Raw genomic sequence first — 22,597 nt, forward strand, 5'->3', positions numbered from 1 at the left:
CCCACAAAGTCTGATGTCTCAGACCGAGGATTATGATTACTTGAAGTGGGGAATAAATAGCAGTAGCAGAAAAACTCTTAATTGCAAACTTTTTAAAAACAAAAACACCACCCAACAATCTTGTGAATAGTCTCTGGAAGCCCTAATAAATGCAATTACTAATTAGCAGGCATTTCATCTAACCTATAGACATTAGGATGATTCTTTAAGGTTTCAGTATTCTTATTTTAAATCACTTGGGATATAAAATAAGAATTTAGAAAGAAAATCTTGGAGAGCTGCTCCATATTGAATAAAACCAAACTTACCTTTTCCTCATAGGCAGATTCCCCGCTCCAGCGTCGATCAGTGGTGTTACTGATATCAACAACCCAGTCCACACTGGGACGTCTCAGTGGAGTGGGAAGTTGGTGATTGCAGGGCAGTAAATTCAGGGACCTTTAAAAGAAAGAGGTAAGACAGTCTAAAGGTTCTCTGAAATGCCTGCTAATTATGTATGGGCATCCAGCAACCATTTAGTTAGGTTTGGTTAAAAGTACTGCAGTTCACATTATAAAGAAAAAAAATCCTGCTTTTATACAAATGCTCTGAGTAATAACTAAAAAAACCCCGAAATACAGACCATATATATGTTATACCCTTCAGTAGCCAAATTCCTTCCAGTTGTCTGATCATGCGACTGTAAATAATTTAGCATAGTTGCCATTGTTGTCAGTAGTTTTTGGTACCTAACAGTAGTTTGGAGGGGGTCTCGTGATCCATTCATAAGGCAGTTGGATTTAAAAAAACAAAACAAAGCTGTCATGAACTCTAGCTTCCTGCATTCTTGCTAGACTTCCGCTTGCATGCATGACTGCGTTCTTCCTCCTCTTGCCTTTTTCTATTGTTTATTTTAACCGTTTAATTTGTTTTCCATCACTCCCATCTCCTTATATTCTAATTTCCCTTGAAATAAGTTTTGTGGCTGTTTAAGGAGTAGACACTTATCATTCAGTCTCATGCACATCCCAAATTCCCTTGCATTGCTACAACTATAGATTATGAGAAACTTCTGAGTCCCCAGTGAAACCTGTTTGCTTGCTACTTTCATTGGGAATTGAAAACATACTTTGAAGGAAGAATAGGTCTGTTTTAGAAAAAGGTTTCGTATGCATCATGACAGCAAGAATTGTCAGGTTACAGAAACGTGTTATGTTTTTGATATTTTTTCAGTTTGCAGGTCGACCGCTTATTATGAAACCCAACACTCCAGTCAAATTGTAGTATTTTATATGTGATATTTTAATAGAATGTTTCTCAAACTATTTCACTTGGTGTCAGTGTGTCTCTTATATTGATATACAATATATGGATTTATATATTTATAAGATCATTCATCATTTTGTCTGAAATGTAACTTTTTTTCCTAATCACTTTCCTTAGACCTGATCAAAAGTTTTGTGAGCATATAAAGGATGAGAAATGTGAAGATTTTCAGAAACGGTACATCCTTAAAAGAGAGAATTCTAGTTTAGACAAAGATGATAACCAGGTAAATGTATGGAATTTTATTTTTTTCATATTGATGCTTTGACTATAAATTCATACTATTTTTTCTTGTAGAAATTGGTATTTAATCTAATCACTTACTTAATTTAATTTAGATGCGAATACGCTTAAAAGATGACAGAAGAAGCAAATCTATAGAAGAACGAGAAGAAGAATACCAGAGAGCTAGAGAACGAATATTTGCACAAGATGTAGGTATTAAATCAAAAGGAAATCTCACTGCATCTTTCTCTTGGGAAATTTTTTTCTGTCTGACAATTTCATAGGTACATGTACCCAAAGTTCATATTTAAAAGGATTTTTCTTCTTAATGATATAGGTTTTCATCTATATACAGTTTAAAAAAATTACTTAACAGTTCTGATGGTTTCGATGATCATTATGATGATGTCTGAGCAAGTAAAATATCCAACTCACTGTGCCAGAGCAGTATTAACTCTGCAGTGCTAACTGGAATTCAGCCTTGTTTGTCAGTAAAATAATCATAAATAAAAAACATACAGGAAGGACATCTATTTTAAAAGGTACCTTTTTACATAATTGCCTTTTTGCATTCTCTGCACAAAAAATACTAAAAACAGATCCTCATTCTAAAATGAGGAGAATAATCTTTGGTAGACTAGTTTTGCAGCACCTGTATATATCGAAAAGCATTTTTCACTTTGTCCAACAGCAAAAGAGAACAAACTTTTGTTAACAAATTATTCGGACTTCTACAGTACTTACCACAACATTTACTTTTTCTTATTTTAATTTTGTATTTTTTCCTTGACCTCTGTGTTGTTATTCCTTTCGAAAGCAATCAACCTAAACTAAGAAACAATCATTCAACCCAGAATGTTCAGAAGTAATGATTCTTCAAGTGTTTGTCCAAATATATTACAGTTGATGTGCTTGTGCCATGCACTTAAGTTTGGATTCTTTTGGCCAACAGTGTATTTGGGCTGTGTCTGCACCCTGAGAGTGTCCTCTTCCCTCCCACTTGAGAGGATAAAGGTCGAGGCCACTCCAACTGCCTCTCAGTTCCTTCTGACCGCCCAAGGAACTTTGGCAGAGAGTGTGTGAGCCTCTCAGTCACTGTGCAATCCCTTTCTATTGTTTGTATGTAAATAAGAATACCTTAGATAATTGTTAGGCTTCAATTTTTTTACATATTGTTTCCTTGCCTTTGGGTTCACTTGAATAGTCATTAATATATTTAAGTACTGACAAAATAAATATGTCAAATATCGTGAAAATATGATATTTTCCTCAGTAGTCCATAATCATTCCACACTGTCATGTAAGTAGATAATGGTTGCTTAGTGCAGATGAGTGAAAAGGTTGGGAGATCATAATTTGGCTTTCAGATCACTACATTCCTTTATGGTATCTGTCTGACTGTAGGGAGCTATATTGATGTAATAATATGCTTTTTACACTCACAGAGCTCAAAAATAGTTATTTGAACACATCAGGGTAGGAGTATGGAGAGCAAAAAGGCTATACCTATTTGAACTAGGAAATTGGTTGAGGGCAGAGAGAGGCAGCTGAGATTTTTATACCTTAATGGAAGGAGACTGGGCAACAAAATGGAAGAACTAGAACTATTGGTGCAGGATGTGAAAACAGATTTTATAAGGATAACAGAAACATGGCAGAATAACAATCATTACTAAAATATAGGTATTGAAGAATATGAGCTGTTCAAGACAGAGAAATAAAGATAAATGTGGTGGGGGTAGCATTGTACATCAGTGATGTGCTAGATTGTAAAGAAATAAAATAGCATGGATAAAACAGAAATGGTTTGGGCCAAAATCATTTTGGGAAAGGATTGTGAAAGAGTGCCTATTGCAGTAGGGCTCAGGGTCTGTTATAGATCCCGCAGAGTAGGATTTGGATATGGATAGAGTAGAAATCTATTTTTAATATAGAAAGATAACTACTACTCCCAGGAATTATTGTTATGGGAGACTTTAATTTCCTGGCTATAGATTGGAGAGCAAATGCTACTAATAATGGTAGGGCCCAATTATTCCTAGATATAATAGCTGACATATTTCTTCACCAAATAACCAGCAAGAGTTGATGATGTTTTAGGCTTGGTTTTGGTAAATAGTGAAGACCTCACAGAAGCAGTTGTCATAAAAAATAGCATTGGATCAAGTGATGAGGAGCTGATTAAGTGTAAATTAAATGGAATAATGAAAAAACAGGTTGGTAAGAAAAGTTTTTGATTTTTAAAAGGGCAGATTTTCAGAAATTAAGGGAACTAGTTAGTTAAATCAGTTAGACTAAAGAGCTCAGAGATGTAAAAGTGGAGGAGATTTGGAATTTCTTGGTGTCAAAGGTGTAAAAAAGTCTTGAATTTACATTCCAAACAAGGGGGGGAAAATTGAAGGAAAGGGCTCCAGACATAACTGGATGAATAACCACCTCAAAAAGGGTATTATAGGAGTAAGCAGAGACCCTAAAATGAATGGAAGAAAGGACTGATCAACAAAGAAAGCTACATCTTGAAGGTCAGAAATTGTAGGAATTAAGTGTAAATTGCCAAAAGTCAAGATGAATTAAACCTGCAAAGGAAATTAAAACAAATAGCAAACCATTTTTAGTCATATAAATAAAAATAGAACAAGAAAAGAAGTGGGACTGGTATGCAGTGAGGATGGGGTAGAGACCCAGGTATGAGCCACAAACCTAAATGAGCTCTTTGCCTCAGTTTTCAATAAGGATAATAATGTAGAACATGGGGGGGGGAAAGGCAAGGTAGCCAATAGATGTTGCCACATCCAAGGTGGAAGCAAACCTCAAAGATCTTAATGCACTCAAGGCAGGGTATCTAGATAATCTCCATTACAGCATGCTGAAAACTGGCATATAAAATTACAGTAATAAACTATTAAATTGGGATGGAAACAAATAACGGAAGAATAGAAAACATAGTACCTATATTTAAGAAGGGAGATAAGTGAGAAGGAGTGATCCAGGCAACTACAGACCCATTTGTCTGACCTCCAGTAGTATGCAAGGCTTCAGAATAAATGTTGAAGGTAAAAAGGTGTAAAGACATGGAAGTAAATGGAAAATGGGATAAAATGCAACATTAGTTTACCAAACATGGATTGTGCCAAACTAATCTGATATCTTTCTTTGAGAAGATAACTAATTTTTTGGGTCCAGGGAAATATAGTAGATCTAATCTCACTGAACTTCAGTGAAGCATTTGATATGTTATCACATGGAAAATTTATTAGTTAATTCTGGAGAAGATGGGGATTAGTACAAGAATTGCAAAATGGGTAAGGACATGGCTAAAGAGGTTACAATGGATTGTACTGAAAGGTGAACTCTTGGACTGAAGGGAGTTTACTGGTGGAGTTCCTCGAGAAACAGTCTTGGGATTGATCTTATATAATATTTTCATTTATTATCTTGGCTCAAAAAGTAAGTGTGTGCTAATGAAATCTTCTGATGATACAAAGTTGGGAGGCATCGTCACTGCAAAAGAGGATCGGAATAGTATACGGGAAGAGCTGGGCGACGTTGAGTATTGGAGTAAAAAAATAACACCATCGGGTCTCATCTTGATTAGAGTCTCTATGCATTATTAAGGAAAATAATTAAAATTAAATTGTATTTTATACTTTTTTTTCCAGGCCCTGTGTTCCCAAGAGAATTATCTTATTGACAGAAGGTAAGAGTATTCACAATTTAAATTGGTTCCTATTTACATTTTCTTAATAAATACTAAGCTCTCTTGTTAAAAATGTCAACAGAATCCAAGAGGAGGAAACTAATAGTACGCAGCAAAGGCGGCAGATATTTAGGTATTCAATGCATTATTTTTAATCTCAAAGTATTCTTCATGCATTTTACCTTAATTTTTTTCTTTATTTTGCAAACAATGCATGTATTAAAAGATTAGTTTATAAATTACAGAGTCAATAAGGAAGCTTCAGGGAGATCAGCCAACAGCCATCAAAGCAGTACTGAAAATGAGCTGCAGTACTCTGAACCCCGACCCTGGAGCAGCACGGACTCTGATAATTCCATCCGCAATTTGAAGCCAGTTGTAACGAAAGCCAGCAGCTTCAGTGGGATTTCAGTTCTGACAAGAGGAGATAGCTCTGGAAGCAGCAAAAGCACAGGCAAGCTGTCTAAGACAGGTATAATAAATCTGTACAAGTCAGCAGTTTTATGTAGCAGCAAAGTACCAGTTTGCCTGATAGTTAATGCACACTGCATTTGTATACATAAGCGTAGGGCCCAATCTTGTAACTCCTCTGTGCGCAGAATGCATCTTGACTGCAATGGGTGTTGCATACTAAGACTGGCTACAGGATTAGGCCCATTGTGTGTTTAACTTTCTATAAAAATAGAGTTCATATTGGAAATGAAATGAAGATCTTGGAACTCTAGTTGTAAAGTGAGAAGCAAGTTATAGAAGGCCTTTGCTAGCTAGTGGAATTTGTTCCATATCCGTGAAAGTATGTAGAAATACTTGTCAGAATAAAACAATTTAATACTTTATGGGGGCAGGGAACAGAGTTACAGTTCAGAACGGTTTGAGTCTGAGTTCATCTCTTCAGTCAAAGCTGCATTGCAAACTTGCAGAAAACTGTACGTTGATATCCCATTGATATCCCTTTAATTAGAACCAATTCAGTAATAAAGCCTGTGGATTATTATTCATATTTGTTCCATTGTTTCTAACTGGCAATGTTAGAAATGAAGTTTACATTTAATTCAGAATAAACCCCAGTAACATGAATTTTCATCATAGTGAATTGTCTTACTGCAGAAGAATGAACTACGTACTTGTTCTATGAGATTCTGTGAGTCAGAGGTGTGCTAGCTCATAATTTATTCTGTATCTATAAACAGTGTTTTGTCTGCTTCAGAAGACCTGGCTTCAGATCCTGTTGCGATAGAAAGTGAAACAAATTTGGTAGCCTGTTTAGTGCATATTGGACAGGTCACCCATATTCTAAAGTGATCAGCCAATAAGACACAATTGGCATTCTCTGCACTGGGGAGTTTCAGGGCTTAACCACTACACTCACTTGTTTAGTTTAAGATTATAGATAGTGCTGTGTAGGAAAGTAAAAGGATGTGAGTGCTTGTCTGTATTATACTTTGCTTTAGTCAGTGCTATAAACCCTGTCTTCAGTGATGATCCATTAAACATTTGCCATTAAACACTAAACCCCCACTACCCCCCACCAAAATATAAAAGGGAAATAAAGTACATTCAAGCATATTTCAATAACACAGGAGATATTAACATCTTAAGCAGAATTTCTGTATGAAATGAAGATCTGATAAAATGTTGTTGAGAAATGTTTCTCTTTAGTACTTCGTATATATTTCAAAGTCTATGGCATAAATTTTGGCTATTTAGTTTAGCAATGGAATAGCATTATTTGAGATGACTTTTGATAAAGTCAATTATAGTTGTACCATAATCTATATCAGATACATTATAGAAAGATTTTCTCTCACCAAATTAGTAGAAGAAAATACCTTGCTAAAAATGAAAACTTTTATTTTGATTTCTGAAAGATGGGACCCTAACTTGAAAAGGTCAATATTGGTGGTGGTTGTTTCACTGCATTCATAGGTTGTGGTGATTTAAAGTAAATAAATAAATATGGGCCTAAATGTATAAATTTTGATTGAAGTCAACATAGTTAAAGATAAGTCTAATGTCTCTACATGATCTAGAAGCTGATGCAGATGTAAGAAAACTGTGAAATCAAGAAAAGGACTATGGGCAAGTGGAGATTGATCATAGCACTGGGATACAGTGATTGTGGATTGGGCAATTTACTTAATCTCTTTGTACCTCAGTTATCTCATCTGTAAAATGAAGTTGTTAATATTTACCTTTAACTGCTTTGAGATGTATGGGTAAAAAATGCAATACAAAGATAAAGTATAATAATTTATAATTTCTGCAAAGGCAGTTCAAATAATCTTAAAATAGTTTCATTGATTTTTAAATGACATAATTTTCATCACAGCATTGTTTTGAGTCTTGTTTTCTCCTCTAGGTTATTTAGTGGCTGCTGATTAAGATTTCTTATGCTTAAACATTTACATTAATTTTCTGCACCTGCATGTTATGCAACTATTATGGCAAAGGTCTAATAGAAAATGTTATGAACTGTATATTCAAAGGGGACTTTAGAAAAAGACAAATGCTGTTCAAAAATATCTATAGACATATTTTAGGGACTTTTTGGTGGCTGGGTTATTAGAAGATAGCTTTTAGTTGCATGCTTCGGCTGTCTGATTCTCCAGTCCCTTGCACCTTATGTAGTCATTAGCACTTGTGCAAAGTGGGTATAATACGGTACAATTTTGATTTCATATTCATTTTGCTCGGTTGCAAAAGACTAAACAAAGAGCAAGGCAATGTAAAATCAGTCCCAGAGTTTACAGAAGGACGCTTGTCAATAGATGTGCTCTGTTCAGGCTTTATTGAAAAATCCATAGTCTAATACTGTAGTTACATGCTGTTATTTAAGGGTAAACTTTTAAAAATTATATATTTAAATGAGCATGATGTTTCTGACTCTAGGTAAAAACAATTTCTCATTACTCCTTTCCTAGGTTCAGAGTCTTCTAGTAGTGTAGGGTCATCCACGGGTTCTCTTTCTCACACCCAGCAGCCTCTTCCAGTCACAGCTCTAAGCCAGCCTTCTCATGGCACACCTGCTGTCTATCCAACTGTCAGCACTAGTAAATCTCTTTCCTTTGATGGTGGCATAAGTGGGCAAGTGACACCTACTAGCACTAGCTTCTTTTTGCTTCCCTTGGAAGCGGCAGGCATACCACCTGGCAGTATTCTGATCAACCCTCAAACAGGTTGGTATCCAGTTGTGGACATTTTTATTATGGTTTAGAACTTTGGAATAACGTGTAAACTGTTTAACTTGTGAGTGTATTGTAGTGTTGTCTTTTCCTTCCCTCCTTCCCCCCCCCCAACTTTTTCAGACTTGTGTGTTTTTAGTGTTTGCTCAGTGCACTTAATATAAATGTTCTGATAGGTAGCCATTATGCTTACATCACAATAGTAGGGATGGGAGGAAACCTGCTGTTATCAGACTGGATTAGCCTACAGGTTATAGTAAAGCTAAGTCTATGCTTGAGGAACTATCAAAAAAGTTCAGGAATACTGTATTATACATGTTTAATATATTGTTTGTATCACGTCTTAATATTTGGGGAAGCTTTTTATATAATGGAAGTTAGTATAAACAAAGGATTTTTTGATAATTTTTTAATTCTAGAAAATGAAATCTTTGGGGATATCTTCCTTATCAAGCTACAGCCTTATTTTATTAATTGTAATACATGGCAAGTTACATTTTTAAAAAATTGTTTTTGTTTCATCAGAGTACTTTCGGTTCCTTTAGGGTCATATTTTTGGGTGGCGGGAGGGGGAGGAATGGGAGTTAAATTATTTTACTTTTGAAACTGTAGTTTTGTACTTAACTAAATAAATCCATTATCTTTCAGCCCTGACTATATTTTTTTCCTTAAAATAAATCATGTGCTAATATGGTAAGCCATATTAGAGAAAACATTTTATGTTCATGGTTCTGTTTGTACTTGTATCAGTTACTTAAATCTTTCTCCGTATGTGCCTTATGGAAGGAATGGCTAAAGCCAGCCATGTTATAAATTGAGAAACCAGTACCCGGAAATAGCATGCATTTCCCAGCCCCAGGTGCTTATTGTAAACTGAAGATGGTATATTTAGTATCTTACGGCTGGATGCTATAGCAGCATCCCTAGTCTAGTCATAAAACAACAGTTGCATAGTTGATAAGTGGTTCCTATTGACCATTCATCTATATTATGCCACAGTCACTGTCATAGCAAGGTGAAGCACTCGCACCAGAAAATTAAGAACTTTAGGCTCTATCTATACTGGAGTTGAAAGAGTCTTAGCCAGAGCCATAAGTAAACAGACTTCTTGCTAGCAAGGTGATAACGATTTCCCTGCCCAGGTTCGGACTAACAGCTACACTATAGTTCAAACTAAGGTGTAATAATCCCTTTGTTAGCCTACATTCCTAGGATCTAATGTCTCAAATTTACCAATCAGCTTACCCCTCCCGCGTTTACTGGGTTTAATGATTGTAGAAGTTTTCAGAGTCATCACTCAATTGGGCAAACATTGCACATTCAAAGGAACATCATCAACTTGAAAATTATATTTGCATCGTTTTATTGTATTTACTGGTATAAATAATTTTAATTTTAAGAGAAAAATACTTTCTCTTTTTTCAGTTTGTTTACTTAGTGTTTTTGACAGCATTTTGTGTGTGGTCGGTTTCACTTTTTGCTTTTGTATTGTTAGTCAGTTTTCCTATGTTTTGTTTGTGGGTCTTCTACGTAGCAACTGGAGACCAAGAAATCTTTTTATTAAAAAATAAATAAATAAAAAAGTGGGGGTGGGGGAAGGATTGTAAAACCCCACTAGTTGGCAGGATGACTTAAGAGCAGGTACCTGAAACTACCTGAACTAAAATTTAATTCATTTTATAAAACTGTCTTGATTTCAAATAGTGTGGCCCATTAATTACATATTTATACTTTTCTCGGTCATTAATTTTGCTTTCACTATTGGAGGCCTATGTGATAAGTTTACAGGAAAGGATTCTTCAGTAGGAATGGTTGAATGACATTAATACCCTTCCAGAACAGTATGAATATCAGCAACATTCTGTTCAGATGAGTTCCCAGATGATAACCGATATTCATGGGCAGTTTGGGAAGAAGTGATGGCTCTTCTAGCTCTGCCTTTTCACATGAGATAGAGTTCAAAGAGCACAGGTTAAGTTCTTACTTTCCCTGACAGTGATTTCTGCAGACTTAGCAGTGTGAGAGAGTCAATGTGCTTTGTCTCTCTCTTCCCAGACAGCCAGAGAAGGCTCTTCCCCCATCTCTCCCTCCTAGTCACAGTGGGGAGCAAGAGTGATCTTAGTCAGCCTAGAAAGTGTGGGGGGGGGGGAGGGGAAGGAAAAATCCTGGACTCCCTAAGGCTGTGAAGAATATCTCCATGGATCCCCAGTCCCTGAGATTGAAGGAGAAGTGTTAGGCCAAATCAAATATAGTTGGAACATATCAAATGAATGGGCCCAGTCTTAAGCTACATCCACTTGAAGCTGGGATGGTGATTCCCAGCTCCAGTAGACATACTCACGCTAGCTTTCATCAAGCTAGCATGCTAAAAATAGTGTGGCAGCAGTAGCACGGGCAGTGGTAGCATGGGGTAGGTGCCCTAAGTACAAACCCACCTGAATCCCGTGGGTTCGTATTTGGGACTGCTAACCGGTGCTGCTGCTCACTGCTGCCTGTGCTATCACAACTGTTTTTAACACGGTAGTTCACTGAGAGCTAGCATGAGTATGTCTACCCACACTGGGAACCACACCCTCAGCTCCTAGTCTGGACATAGCCTTAGACTGGACATTGGGCCTTTCCCACATCCCTTTGTTATGCAAACCTCTGTAGCCTATCTGAGATGTGGTGTTTGGTCTCCTTAATCTAGCTTCTGTCTTATGCCCCTCACTGAAATATCCTCATGTGGAAACTAAATTTCTATCCTTGGAGGAATGTGACAGTCCGCAGGTAAAACTGAAAAGATTTCATTAGCATATACACACATGGGTGCCTCGACTATATGGAAATGATGAGAATTTCTGGTTACTACCAAACTAGCTAGGCTCAGGCTGATGTAGGGAAATGAGACAGGAAGTTGGCTCTCAGTCCCTCATCTTTAAATGGAAATTCTCAGGTTAATTTTTTTTTGTAAACATATTTGTTACAAATAAAACCCTAGATTATGATAAGTTTTAAAATCTAGTTTTATTTTTTCCGCTTTTTGCTGTTCTGTTTCCTTTTTGCGTCTTTGCTAAGCTCAAACATTGAAATCAGTCATTTTCATTATTACTTATAGTCAGCTTTTAAACATTTTCACTTTTTGGTTTTCTTACATTAGCAGGCTGCCTCAATGTTGGGGATGCAAATATTTCATGGGAATATAGTATTAAATATCAGTTCAGCTGAAAGTTTTGAATAAATTCACTTTAGGGAGGATGGCTCTTTAAAAGGTTCTTAATGACAAAAACGGCAATGTAATTATAACTACTGTTTAATGGAAAGAGAAATAATTTCTCTTTCTACATTACCATACATCTTGGCTGGCATTTTAGCTGATAAGGGAGACACTTTTAAATTGCTTCTTAGGGATATGAGGAGAAGAAAACTGTTTTATGAATTTTCTTCTTCTCCTTATACTTTTTTCAGTCCATATAATTGAAAAAGATCTTTCAAGACTGACACAAATAAATATTGGTCATCCATTTTAGTCCATAAATTTGCATAAAATGACTAGCTATTTTCTGGACATGATCACTATTTACCATAGAAATATATGGGCTTTTAATTACAAATAATCTTGCAAATGAGGCCTTTGGTAATTGCCGTTCTAATTCTAATGGCAAGTATTTAGTAATACAACAAAAAATTAGTATAAATACAGTAGTTCAGATCTCATGTTATATTATCAGACTTTATTTTTGATATAGTTGGATTTAAATATATTTATAGCAGTCTGTCAACCTAAATAACGTGTCTTTTATTTTATTTTTTTTCTCTATACTCTAGGTCAGCCATTCATTAACCCAGATGGCACTCCTGTTGTGTATAATCCTCCTGTGCTTCAGCAACCTGTTAGGACCCAAGTGCCTGGACCTCCACAGCAACCACCTCAGCAGCAACCAGCAGCTAATCACATCCTATCACAGGTGCACGTCAAATACACGATGCTCGACTGAGCCTTCTTACCATCCAATAATAAGAAAATAGTAGACTGATTTGTTGTGGAATTTTTTGAAAGAGAAGCATTAACTAGCCACATACATGTAACTGGATATTCTTTTTAATCACCAGACCTACCAGTCTTCCAGATGATGTGACAGAGCAGTCATGTTTTCCTAAAACACATAAAAAACGTAAAGAAGAACTGTCAAGGTTCTGATATCAAAGATGTAGCAAGCATCACCACCTTACTAACACCACTGTTACTGCTTAGCAGAAAGAAAGTAACTGAACCAGGGCTCAAATGGTAAACATTTAACAAGGGCCAAACTCTCTATCCTTTCTGCCCTCTCCCTATACTGTATATTAGACTAATTATTTCATTTTCACATGGAGAGCTACATTCCCTTTCTTTTCCAGTCCCTGTCCCAAATCTCTTAATTTAAGTCATGAAATGACCTCATGACACTTTCAGAGGATTAATTTGTACATTTCATAGTGATGTATAATAACACTAAAGAATTGGATCTATTTTAACCTCCTATTCTTGTGTTAAAGGAAGCTAACAGACCACTTTAAGCCTGACCCAAACCCCCATAAAATAGTCCTACTTTTACAGCAGCGATTCCTAGCATCTAAGTACAGGGTCTTGCCTCACCAGCTTTAGGTAGTGACGCACAACCTTGCTCAAACTCGTTGAAAAGTTATTCATGGGCCTTTTACCTTCACCGTCATCTTGGTCTATTTTCCTTGTGTTAAATCTTCTGTTCTGTGTGCTCAAGCTGCATCTACACTAGAGCTTAAGCTCTGCAGCCTACAGAGTTAAGTCTTCTTGAAACTGGTCAGACTCATCTGTACTTCCTATTATTAGTATGGGATGTACAAGAGCAATATAGCATGCATGTATTTTCTTTCCTCTTCCCAAGAGCTGTCGTTGCCTTCTCCATAATTATCCCATCCCCTACAGGCTTGCTGCTGTAACACAATAATATTGCATTTATATACCATATTAGTCACATATGGCAAATGTTGTTAGTGGTGGTAAATCTTTGGTATTTTTGGTGCCCCTACTATGAATATAAGATTTTAGGAGTGGTAAATTCAGTTGTATTTCAAAATGCACCTTTTGCTCAATAATAAAATGGCATGTTTTGATTTGTTTTTTGTACTTGCTTAGTTCTGGATTTAAAAACTGAAATATGTATTTAAACTGCATATACATACTTTAAAACAAAAATGGTTTACATGTAACTATTGAAAGTAGCAAAATTATCTATGTTTAAATTATACTTACTTTGCTGCTTTGTCATATAGTTTATTACTGTATTTAATAATAAGCAAAATGTCCCTCTTGATAGGACATAAATATATGTAAAAACACATTAGTTCTTACTATATGAAGTTTTTCAAATTTTCTGTTAAATTATATTGTCATGCTATTGCAAAATACCTCAGTTTACTCAGGTTTTTTTTTTTTTTTCCCTTCTTCTCTGGTATTAACTGTTTATATAAAACTGTTACTTCTTCAGCCTATCCGGTTTCTGCAGTCTTCTTCACAGCCTGTTCAATACTCTGCAGTCTCTTATCCACCCCCGCTCCTGCCAGTCTCATCTACCCAGCAATATACTGTGGTACTATATCTTCTATTCATCTCTTCTCTGCATGGGTGAAAAGTGTGTGTGTGTGTGTGTGTGTGTGTAACACACACACTGACTGGTTGCAATGTCAATTGCAGTAAAATAGTACCCAGAGGGGAAACCAGTTCCTAAGATCCTTGCACGCTACGTGACATTTGAGGGCGGTATATACAATGGAGATATATATATATATATATATATTTTTTTTTTTTCAATACTGTTGCTCCAATAGCCAGTCAATATTTATTTTATGTCCCTTGATTTTTCTTTTTTCCTTCTCCTCCTTCTCAGCTGTTGCTTTCTCTGTTTGCTTTCCCTCCCTTAGCCCCTTTTGTTGTTTTTGTATGGCACCTAGTTTTAGCCTCTTTGCCAGAGCAGTAGGAAGAGCTCCACTATGCCTCATATTTCCCCAACATTCTTGCCCAATGAAAAGGAGAGCTCAAGGTGTACCATCAGATGCACTGGCTAGCTCTCCTTACCAGCACAGCCTCTTCAGATGCCAGCCCTGAGATTGAGGCCTAGAGTGTTAGGTTTCACAGGAGGTGGGTGAGCAGGTATGCTTCTCTTGATGCCAGAGTTAAGGGATGAGGTTGACTGGCAAGCAGGTAAACTGGAGCTGGGGATTCCAGATATTTTGCAGGGAGACTACTCTGGATATCTTGATGGCTGATGTGGTCTGTTAGTCATAACAAGGGAAATTCACTAAAATGGTGTGAAGTACATTTAGTAACGTATATTCAGTTTAAAAAAAAAATCTAGGGATGTTAATTATATATAGTAGTAATCTAATAAATAGGGTATGTGGTATACAGTGTATGTAAAATTATATTACATACTATTACTTAATAAGCGTAGACGTATATGCACACTGGTGGGGGAGATAGTCTCCTATAAATGTACCAGAATGAGACTGAAACAGTGAATGTTCATTCAAGTATGCTAATAAAAGCAGGGTGATGTAAAATACTTTATTTTTATTTTAAATCTCTAAATATAGTTTCAGATGTAGCGGCTGTTAATATCCTTCACCACCTTAATTTTTCACCTTCCCTTTTAAATAGTAGCTTCTTACTCACTGTTTTTAAAGTCTTTTTCTGTTTTTTTTCGGGGGGGGTACCCCCCTCCTGTTACGTAGCAATATTGGGAGCCCTTTGCTGATATTGGCATTGAAGTTCTTAGGTTTCCATTGTCTTTTTCTTCTCCCCAGTTCCCTGGGTGTACTCCCCACACCACACATTCAAGTTAGGAGACTTTTGATTGTTGTCTTGTAGGTCAGCCTCATCATAATTGGTTTGTTTTGTACAGCACTTTGAAATTGTAAAGCACTGTCTAAATTATTATTATTATTATTATTACCTCTAAAGTGAGGGAGAGATTCATCAAAACATTACAAGTGCTTTTTCTGTTGAGGATGAGTGTTTTGATTTCAGCTGCATTTCAGGTACTAAACCCCTCCCTTACCTGAAAGCTTGTGGGTGGTGGGAGGTGTCAGTAATCAGTCATCATGCACTGACATTGTAAACAGTATGAATGGGACAAAAACTTTTTCAGCACTGATGCAAAAAGTGCTCTTTAGATTTGGCAGAAGCATATAGTGAATTAAAATAATGTATCCCATCCATATAAGCAGGTAAACTGTTTTCAGCATTGGTTCAGGAGGACCCATTGCTGACAACCATTGTCAGCAACAGATGTATTTGTGAGCATAGAGACTGAATTTGCAGTCATGTATATTGCAATGTATGTATTACACTTTTGAAGTGCTTTACCAACATTAAGGGTATGTCTACACTACGATATTAGGTCAAATTTATAGAAGTCAATTTTTTAGGAAGTGATTTTATACGGTCAATTGTGTGTGTCCCCACTAAACACATGAAGTCGGTGGAGTGTGTCCACAGTACCGTGGCTAGCGTAGAGTTTTGGAGCATTGCACTGTGGGTAGCTATCCCACAGTTCCCTCACTCTCCGCTGCCCATTGGAATTCTGGGTTAAGCTCCCAATGCCTGATGGGGCAAAAACATTGTCGCGGGTGGTTTTAGGTACATGTCATCAGTCGCCCTTCCCTCTGTGAAAGCAACGGCAGACAATGGTTTCGCGCCTTTTTTCTGTGTGGACGCCATACTGCTTTCAGCAGACAGTGCAGTAGGACTGTTAACCATCAGCATTGAACCATCGCTTCTGCTGCAACTCTGCTCTCCTGCTCTTGGCTTGATAGCAAATTTCTCCATGTTGGCTGTCATGGGCTCCCGCTTCCGCTGCAACTCTGCTCTCCTGAATCCACCTCGCAGGTCGTCAGCCACCGCTTCCGCTGCAACTCTGCTTTCCTGCTCTCCTACAGACGCCGTACTATGGCAAGCATGCAGCCCGCTCAGCTCAGCTCACTGACACCACTGCTGTTGTGTCCTAGTGCTGCTGGCAGCAGACAGTGCAGTAGGCCTGCTAACCATTGTCATCCACCACTTTCGCTGCAACTCTGCTCTCCTGCAGACGCCATGCCGCGGCAAGCATGGAGACCACTCAGATCACTGCGGCAGTTATGAGCATTGTAAACACCTCATGCATTATCCTGCAGTATGTTCAGAACCAGAACCTGCAAAACCAGGTGAGGAGGCGACAGCAGCGCGGTGACGACATTGATGAGGACATGGACACGGACTTCTCTCAAAGTATGGGCCCTGGCAATATGGACATCCTGGGGGTAATGGGGCAGGTTCATGGAGTGGAATGCTGATTCTGGGCCCAGGAAACAAGGACAGACTGGTGGGACCGCATCGTGTTGCAGGTCTGGGATGATTCCCTGGTGCTGCGAAACTTTTGCAGGCGTAAGGGCAATTTCATGGAACTTTGACTTGCTTTTTTCTGCTCTGAAGTGTAAGAACACCAAGATGAGAGAAGCCCTCACAGTTCACAAGCGAGTGGCAATAGCCCTCTGGAAGCTTGCAACGCCAGACAGCTACCGGTCAGTCGGGAATCAATTTGGAGTGGGCAGTTGTACTCTGGGTGTGGCTGTGAACCAAGTAGCCAACGCAGTCACTGAGCTGCTGCTATCAAGGGACTCTGGGGAAATGTGCAGGTCATAGTAGATGGCTTTGCTACAATGGGGTTTCCTAACTGTGGTGGGGCGATAGATGGAATGCATGTCCCTATCTTGGGACTGGACCACCTTGGCAGCTAGTACATAAACCGCAAGGGGTACTTTTCAATGGTGCTCCAAAGACTGATGGATCACAAGGGACGTTTCACCAACATCATCGTGGGATGGCCGGGAAAGATACATGATGCTCGCATCTTCAGGAACTCTGGTCTGTTTGAACAATTGCAGGAAGAGACTTACTTCCCAGACCAGAAAATAACTGTTGGGGATGTTGAAATGCCGATAGTTATCCTTGGGGACCCAGCCTACCCCTTGATGCCATGGCTCATGAAGCCATACACAGGCACACTGGACAGTAGCAAGGAGCTGTTCAACTATAGGCTGAGCAAGTGCAGAATGGTGATAGAATGTGCATTTGGACGTTTAAAGGGTCGCTGGCGCAGTTTACTGACTTCGTTAGAGCTCAGCAAAACCAATATTCCCATCATTATTACTGCTTGCTGTGTGCTCCACAATATCTGTGAGAATAAGGGGGAGACATTTATGGCGGGGTAGGAGGTTGAGGCAAATCGCCTGGCCACTGATTACACACAGCCAGACACCAGGGGAATTAGAAGAGCACAGCAGGGTGCGCTACACATCAGAGAAGCTTTGAAAACCAGTTTCATGACTGGCCAGGCTATGGTGTGACAGTTCTTTTTGTTTCTCCGTGATGAAAACCCGCTCCCTTGGTTCACTCTACTTCTCTGTAAGCCAACTGCCCTCCCCGCTTCGATCACTGCTTGCAGAGGCAATAAAGTCATTGTTGCTTCACATTCATGCATTCTTTATTAATTTATCACACAAATGGGGGGATAACTGCCAAGGTAGCCCAGGAGGGGTGGGGGAGCAGGGAAGGACAAGGCCACACTGCACTTCAAAACTTATTGAATGCCAGCGTTCTGTTGCTTGGGATGGAGTGGTTGGGTGCCCCGAGGGGGGGCTCCCCCACTACGTTCTTGGGCGTCTGGGTGAGGAGGCTATGGAACTTGGGAGGAGGGCAGGCAGTTACACAGCGGCTGCAGCAGCAGTCTGTGCTCATGCTGCCTTTCCTGCAGCTGAGCCATACGCCGGAGCATATCCGTTTGATCATCCAGTTAGCTCAGCATTGCCTCCTGCCTCCTCTCATCACGCTGCCGCCACCTCTCCTCGTGTTCATTTTCTGCTTTCCTGGACTCTGCAGTTGTCTGCCTCCATGCATTCTGCTGAGCTCTTTCAGTGCGGGAGGACTGCATGAGCTCAGAGAACATTTCATTGTGAGTGCGGTTTTTTTGCTGCCTTATCTGCACTAGCCTCTGGGATGGAGATGATAGGGGGATCATTGAAACGTTTGCAGCTGCGGGAGGAAAAAAAGACACATTTTAGAGAAAAATGGGTAGACTCTTTCATGGTGAATGGTTTCAAACAGCAGCGCCCTCCTTTCCCATACCAAGTACCCGTTGGGTTGGCCATTTAAAAGGAGGGGCTGCAGTTTTCGGGTTAACGTGCAGCACAAACCCAACTAAACCCCCCACACCCAATTCTCCGGGATGATCGCTTCACCCCTCCTCCCACCACGTGACTAGTATCAGGGAAGATCCCTGCCAGCCAAACACGAACAGCTCAGCGTGAACGGCCCCCCCCCCCCCCACACACACACACACTGACACCGCATGGCTAAAAGCTGGGATGATTTCTTTTCAGCCACAGGCAAACAGCCCAGCAGGATAAGCCACCTTTGAATGTCCCCTTAATAAAATTCCCCTATTTCAACCAGGTGACCATGAATGATATCACTCTCCTGAGGATAACAGAGAGAAATAAAGAACGGATGTTGCTTGAATGTCAGCAAACACTGGGACCATACGCTGCCATGCTTTGTTGTGCAATGACTGCAGACTACAGTCTACTGGCCTGGCGTGGTAAAGTGTCCTATCATGGAGGACAGAATAAGGCTGCCCTCCCCAGAAACCTTTTGCAAAGGCTTTGGGAGTACATCCAGGAGAGCTTCAATGAGATGTCCCTGGAGGATTTCCACTCCATCCCCAGACACGTTAACAGACTTCTCCAGTAGCTGTACTGGCTGCGAATGTATCCCAAGTCTTCAGGGAAAATTAATCATTAAACACGCTTGCTTTTAAACCATGTATTATATTTACAAAGGTACACTCACCAGAGGTGCCTTCTCTGCCTTCAAGGTCCAGGAGCCCGCCTTGGAAGGCTTGAGGGGGTATTGGATCCAAGGTGATAAAAGTTCCGGCCTGTCGGGGAGAACGGTTTCATCCTTCTCATCATCATCTTCCTCGTCCCCAAAATCCTCATCCCTGTTGCATGAGACTCCCCCATTGCAGGAGTCCACGTACAGGGGTGGGGTTGTGGTAGGGGCACCACCTAGAATTGCATGCAGCTCATCATAGAAGAGGCATGTCTGGGGTTCTGACCTGGAGCAGCCGTTTGCCTGTTTTGGTTGTTTGGTAGCCTTGCCTGAGCTCCTTAATTTTCACATGGCACTGCTGCGGGTCCCTGTTATAGCCTCTGTCCTTCATGTCCTTGGAGATTTTTTTTCAAATATTTTGGCATTTCATTTTTTGGAACACAGTTCTGATAGCACGGATTCCTCTCCCCACACAGCGATCAGATCCAGTACCTCCTGTTCGGTCCATGCTGGAGCTCTTTTTCGATTCTGGGACTGCATGGTCACCTCTGCTGATGAGCTCTGCATGGTCACGCCACGCTGGCCAAACAGGAAATGAAATTCAAAAGTTCCCAGTGCTTTTCCTGTGTACCTGGCTAGTGCATCTGAGTTGAAAACGCTGTCCAGAGAGGTCACAATGGAGCACTCTGGGATAGCTCCCAGAGGTCAATAGTGTCGAATTGCATCCACACTACCCCAAATTTGACCCGACGATGTCAATTTTGGCGCTAATCCCCTTGTTGGGGAGTACAGAAATTGATTTTAAGAGCCCTTTAAGTCGACAAAAATGGCTTTGTCATCTGGACGGGTGCAGGATTAAATCGACCTAACGCTGCTAAATTGAACCTAAACTCCGTAGTGTAGACCAGAGCTAAGTAATACAATACGCCTATGAGATAAGTATGTATCATTTCACCAGTTTAGCATAGGGAAGTCAAAACATGATGGAGATAAGTCACTTGTCCAAGGCTGGAATCTGAATCAGAGCCTGGGTTAGAACTGAAGGTCTCCTGGTTCCCATACCTCTGCTTTGTCATTCTAATGCATGTTTCTATTATTCAGTAACTACCTACTTTTAATTTATTTCTAGTTTTATATATAGCTAATATTTTGATTAATAGTGCTGGAATAGTGCAGATGCCCATTTCTCTAATAAAGAATGTAGATATTCATCTTATTTCATTAAGCTGTGTATAATTAAAATCACTTGAGTAATTACTGTTACCTATATTTGGGTGTACAGTTTTGAAGGAAGAAAATAACTGCACTCTGAATTTTTTTTGATTGTTCCATCAGTTATTCAATCCATTTGTCTGATTTATGTTTAGGCTTTATTAAAGCATAGACTGGTGACACGCAGTGAAGATTAGTAACAGATGCAAAGCAGTTCACCTATGGATCACTGGTTCAAATGCAGGCTGTTCTGGTAGCATCCTATATTCGGTACTGTCTGATGGCTAGTACTCATTCAGCACCGTGAAATGGGTGATGGTCTCAGTCAAGATATCGATAACTCCTAAAAAGACAGTTATGTTTGCCTCTTTATTGGTAGTATCATCAAAAAGACAGCAGGTTAAATGGCCCATGGGGATTCAATTACTATATCATCTCTCTAGGGCAGGGGTTGGCAACCTTTCAGAAGTGGTGTGCTGAGTCTTCATTTATTCACTCTAATTTAAGGTTTTGCGTGCTGGTAATACATTTTAACGATTTTAGAAGGTCTCTCTAAGTCTATATTATATAACTAAACTATTGTTGTATGTAAAGTAAACAAGGTTTTTAAAATGTTTCAGAAGCTTCATTTAAAATTAAAGTGCAGATCTTATCAGTTTAGTGCAGTGGTTCTTGCACACACTGGTGGTGCGCACACCCCCTGGGGGTGCAAGATGCCCTTTCTGCGGGTGCAAGACATGCGAGATTTTTTTAGAAGGTAAATTATTGAAAACACAAATTAAGCACAGGCACATAAGTACAACTACTTTGTTTCATCAAACGTATGTGTTTATTAACATTATACATTTTTTAACAATTACTGCAATATACAAAGTTTTAAAGTTTAACTTTTCAAGTTTTTAAGCTAATTGTAGTGTAATTTTTGATAAGGACTGCAGAGCGCTGGGCCCAGGCCAGGAGCAGAGCCCTGGGCTGGCTGCCGGTACCCCAAGCCAGCAGGAGGGCTGAGCAGGGCTGGAGGCTCGGACCCTGGCTGTCGGGGGGCAGGGTGGCTGGAACCCCAGACCAGCCGCGAGGTGAGCGGGGCCGCCGGCTGGTATCCCAGGCTGGCAATAGGCTGAGCGGGGCCGATGGCCGGGACCTTGGCTGGCAAAGGGCCAGCGGTTGAAACTCCAGACCGTCAGTGGGCTGAGCTGGGTGGTGGACAGAACCCCAGACCGTCAGCGGCTCCGCTGGCTCCTGCCAGCCCAGGTCCTGGCCGCCAGCCCTGCTCAGCCGCTGCCAGCCTGGGGTTCCATTCACTCAGGCCGGCCGCAGGCTGAGCGGTGCCGGCGGCTGAGACCCTGGCTGGCAAGGGGCTGGCGGCTGGAACTCCAGACCATCAGCGGGCTGAGTGGGGCTGGTGGACAGAACCCCAGACTGGCGGCAGGCTGAGTGGCTCAGCCTGCTGCCGGTCTTGGGTTCTGTCCAACAGCTCCTGGCAGCCAGGGTCCCGGTCACTGGCCCCGCTCAGCACGCTGCCAGCCTAGGGTTCCTTTCACCCAGGCCAGCACTGGGCTGAGCGGGACTGGTGGCCGGGACCCTGACTGGCAGCAGCGTGCCAGTAAAAATCAGCTCATCTGCCACCTTTGATGTGCGTGCCACAGGTTGCTGACCCCGGCTCTAGGGTAAACTCTACAGCTCAGAGTTTAGGTAACTTGCACTGCCTCCGCCTACACAGTATGAGTTTTTGGTGGATAAGTATAAGAATTCATGTTTCAGTCTCCTTATGAACCAACTTTCCTCTGTTCGTTATTTTTAAAAGCAGACATTGAGATGTTATACCTAAAAACTAAGGGCTAAGCTGGATAGTTGAGTCAGTAAGCCATCTTTAGGACCTAAGTCAATGTACCAAAAGCCCAAATTGACTTATCGTGGCAAATAAAGAGCTAAAAATTTGCTTGTGAACATATAACAAGTAATTTTCTTAAGTGCAATTGAAAACTGCTAATGGTTTCATTAGACATACCCTCAGAATTCAGAAAAAAGTATTTCATCATGAAAAACAGGATGATGTTCCGCAAAATACAGAAGTCAGAAAAAGTAAAGAAAATATTTGTATACAATGCA

At 40.0% G+C, this 22,597-nt stretch overlaps 1 protein-coding gene across 9 annotated transcripts in view; it reads left to right on the plus strand.

Annotated features, from left to right (window-relative positions):
* The window catches only part of R3HDM1 (R3H domain containing 1), a 169,366-nt gene that overhangs the window by 98,803 nt on the left and 47,966 nt on the right, over positions 1-22,597 (plus strand). For 4 of the 9 annotated variants that reach the window (XM_075117800.1, XM_075117801.1, XM_075117793.1 and 1 more), the window contains 8 exons: positions 1,423-1,531; positions 1,644-1,739; positions 5,190-5,227; positions 5,310-5,360; positions 5,473-5,699; positions 8,149-8,403; positions 12,217-12,356; positions 13,899-14,000. In XM_075117800.1, coding sequence (XP_074973901.1) covers positions 1,423-1,531; positions 1,644-1,739; positions 5,190-5,227; positions 5,310-5,360; positions 5,473-5,699; positions 8,149-8,403; positions 12,217-12,356; positions 13,899-14,000 — 1,018 coding nt within the window. The remainder of the gene's footprint in view (positions 1-1,422; positions 1,532-1,643; positions 1,740-5,189; positions 5,228-5,309; positions 5,361-5,472; positions 5,700-8,148; positions 8,404-12,216; positions 12,357-13,898; positions 14,001-22,597) is intronic. The other 5 variants (XM_075117794.1, XM_075117795.1, XM_075117797.1 and 2 more) reach the window with 5 other exon arrangements.

The sequence above is a fragment of the Caretta caretta genome, chromosome 11 (genome assembly GCF_965140235.1).
Source record: "Caretta caretta isolate rCarCar2 chromosome 11, rCarCar1.hap1, whole genome shotgun sequence".
Lineage (NCBI taxonomy): Eukaryota > Metazoa > Chordata > Testudines > Cheloniidae > Caretta > Caretta caretta.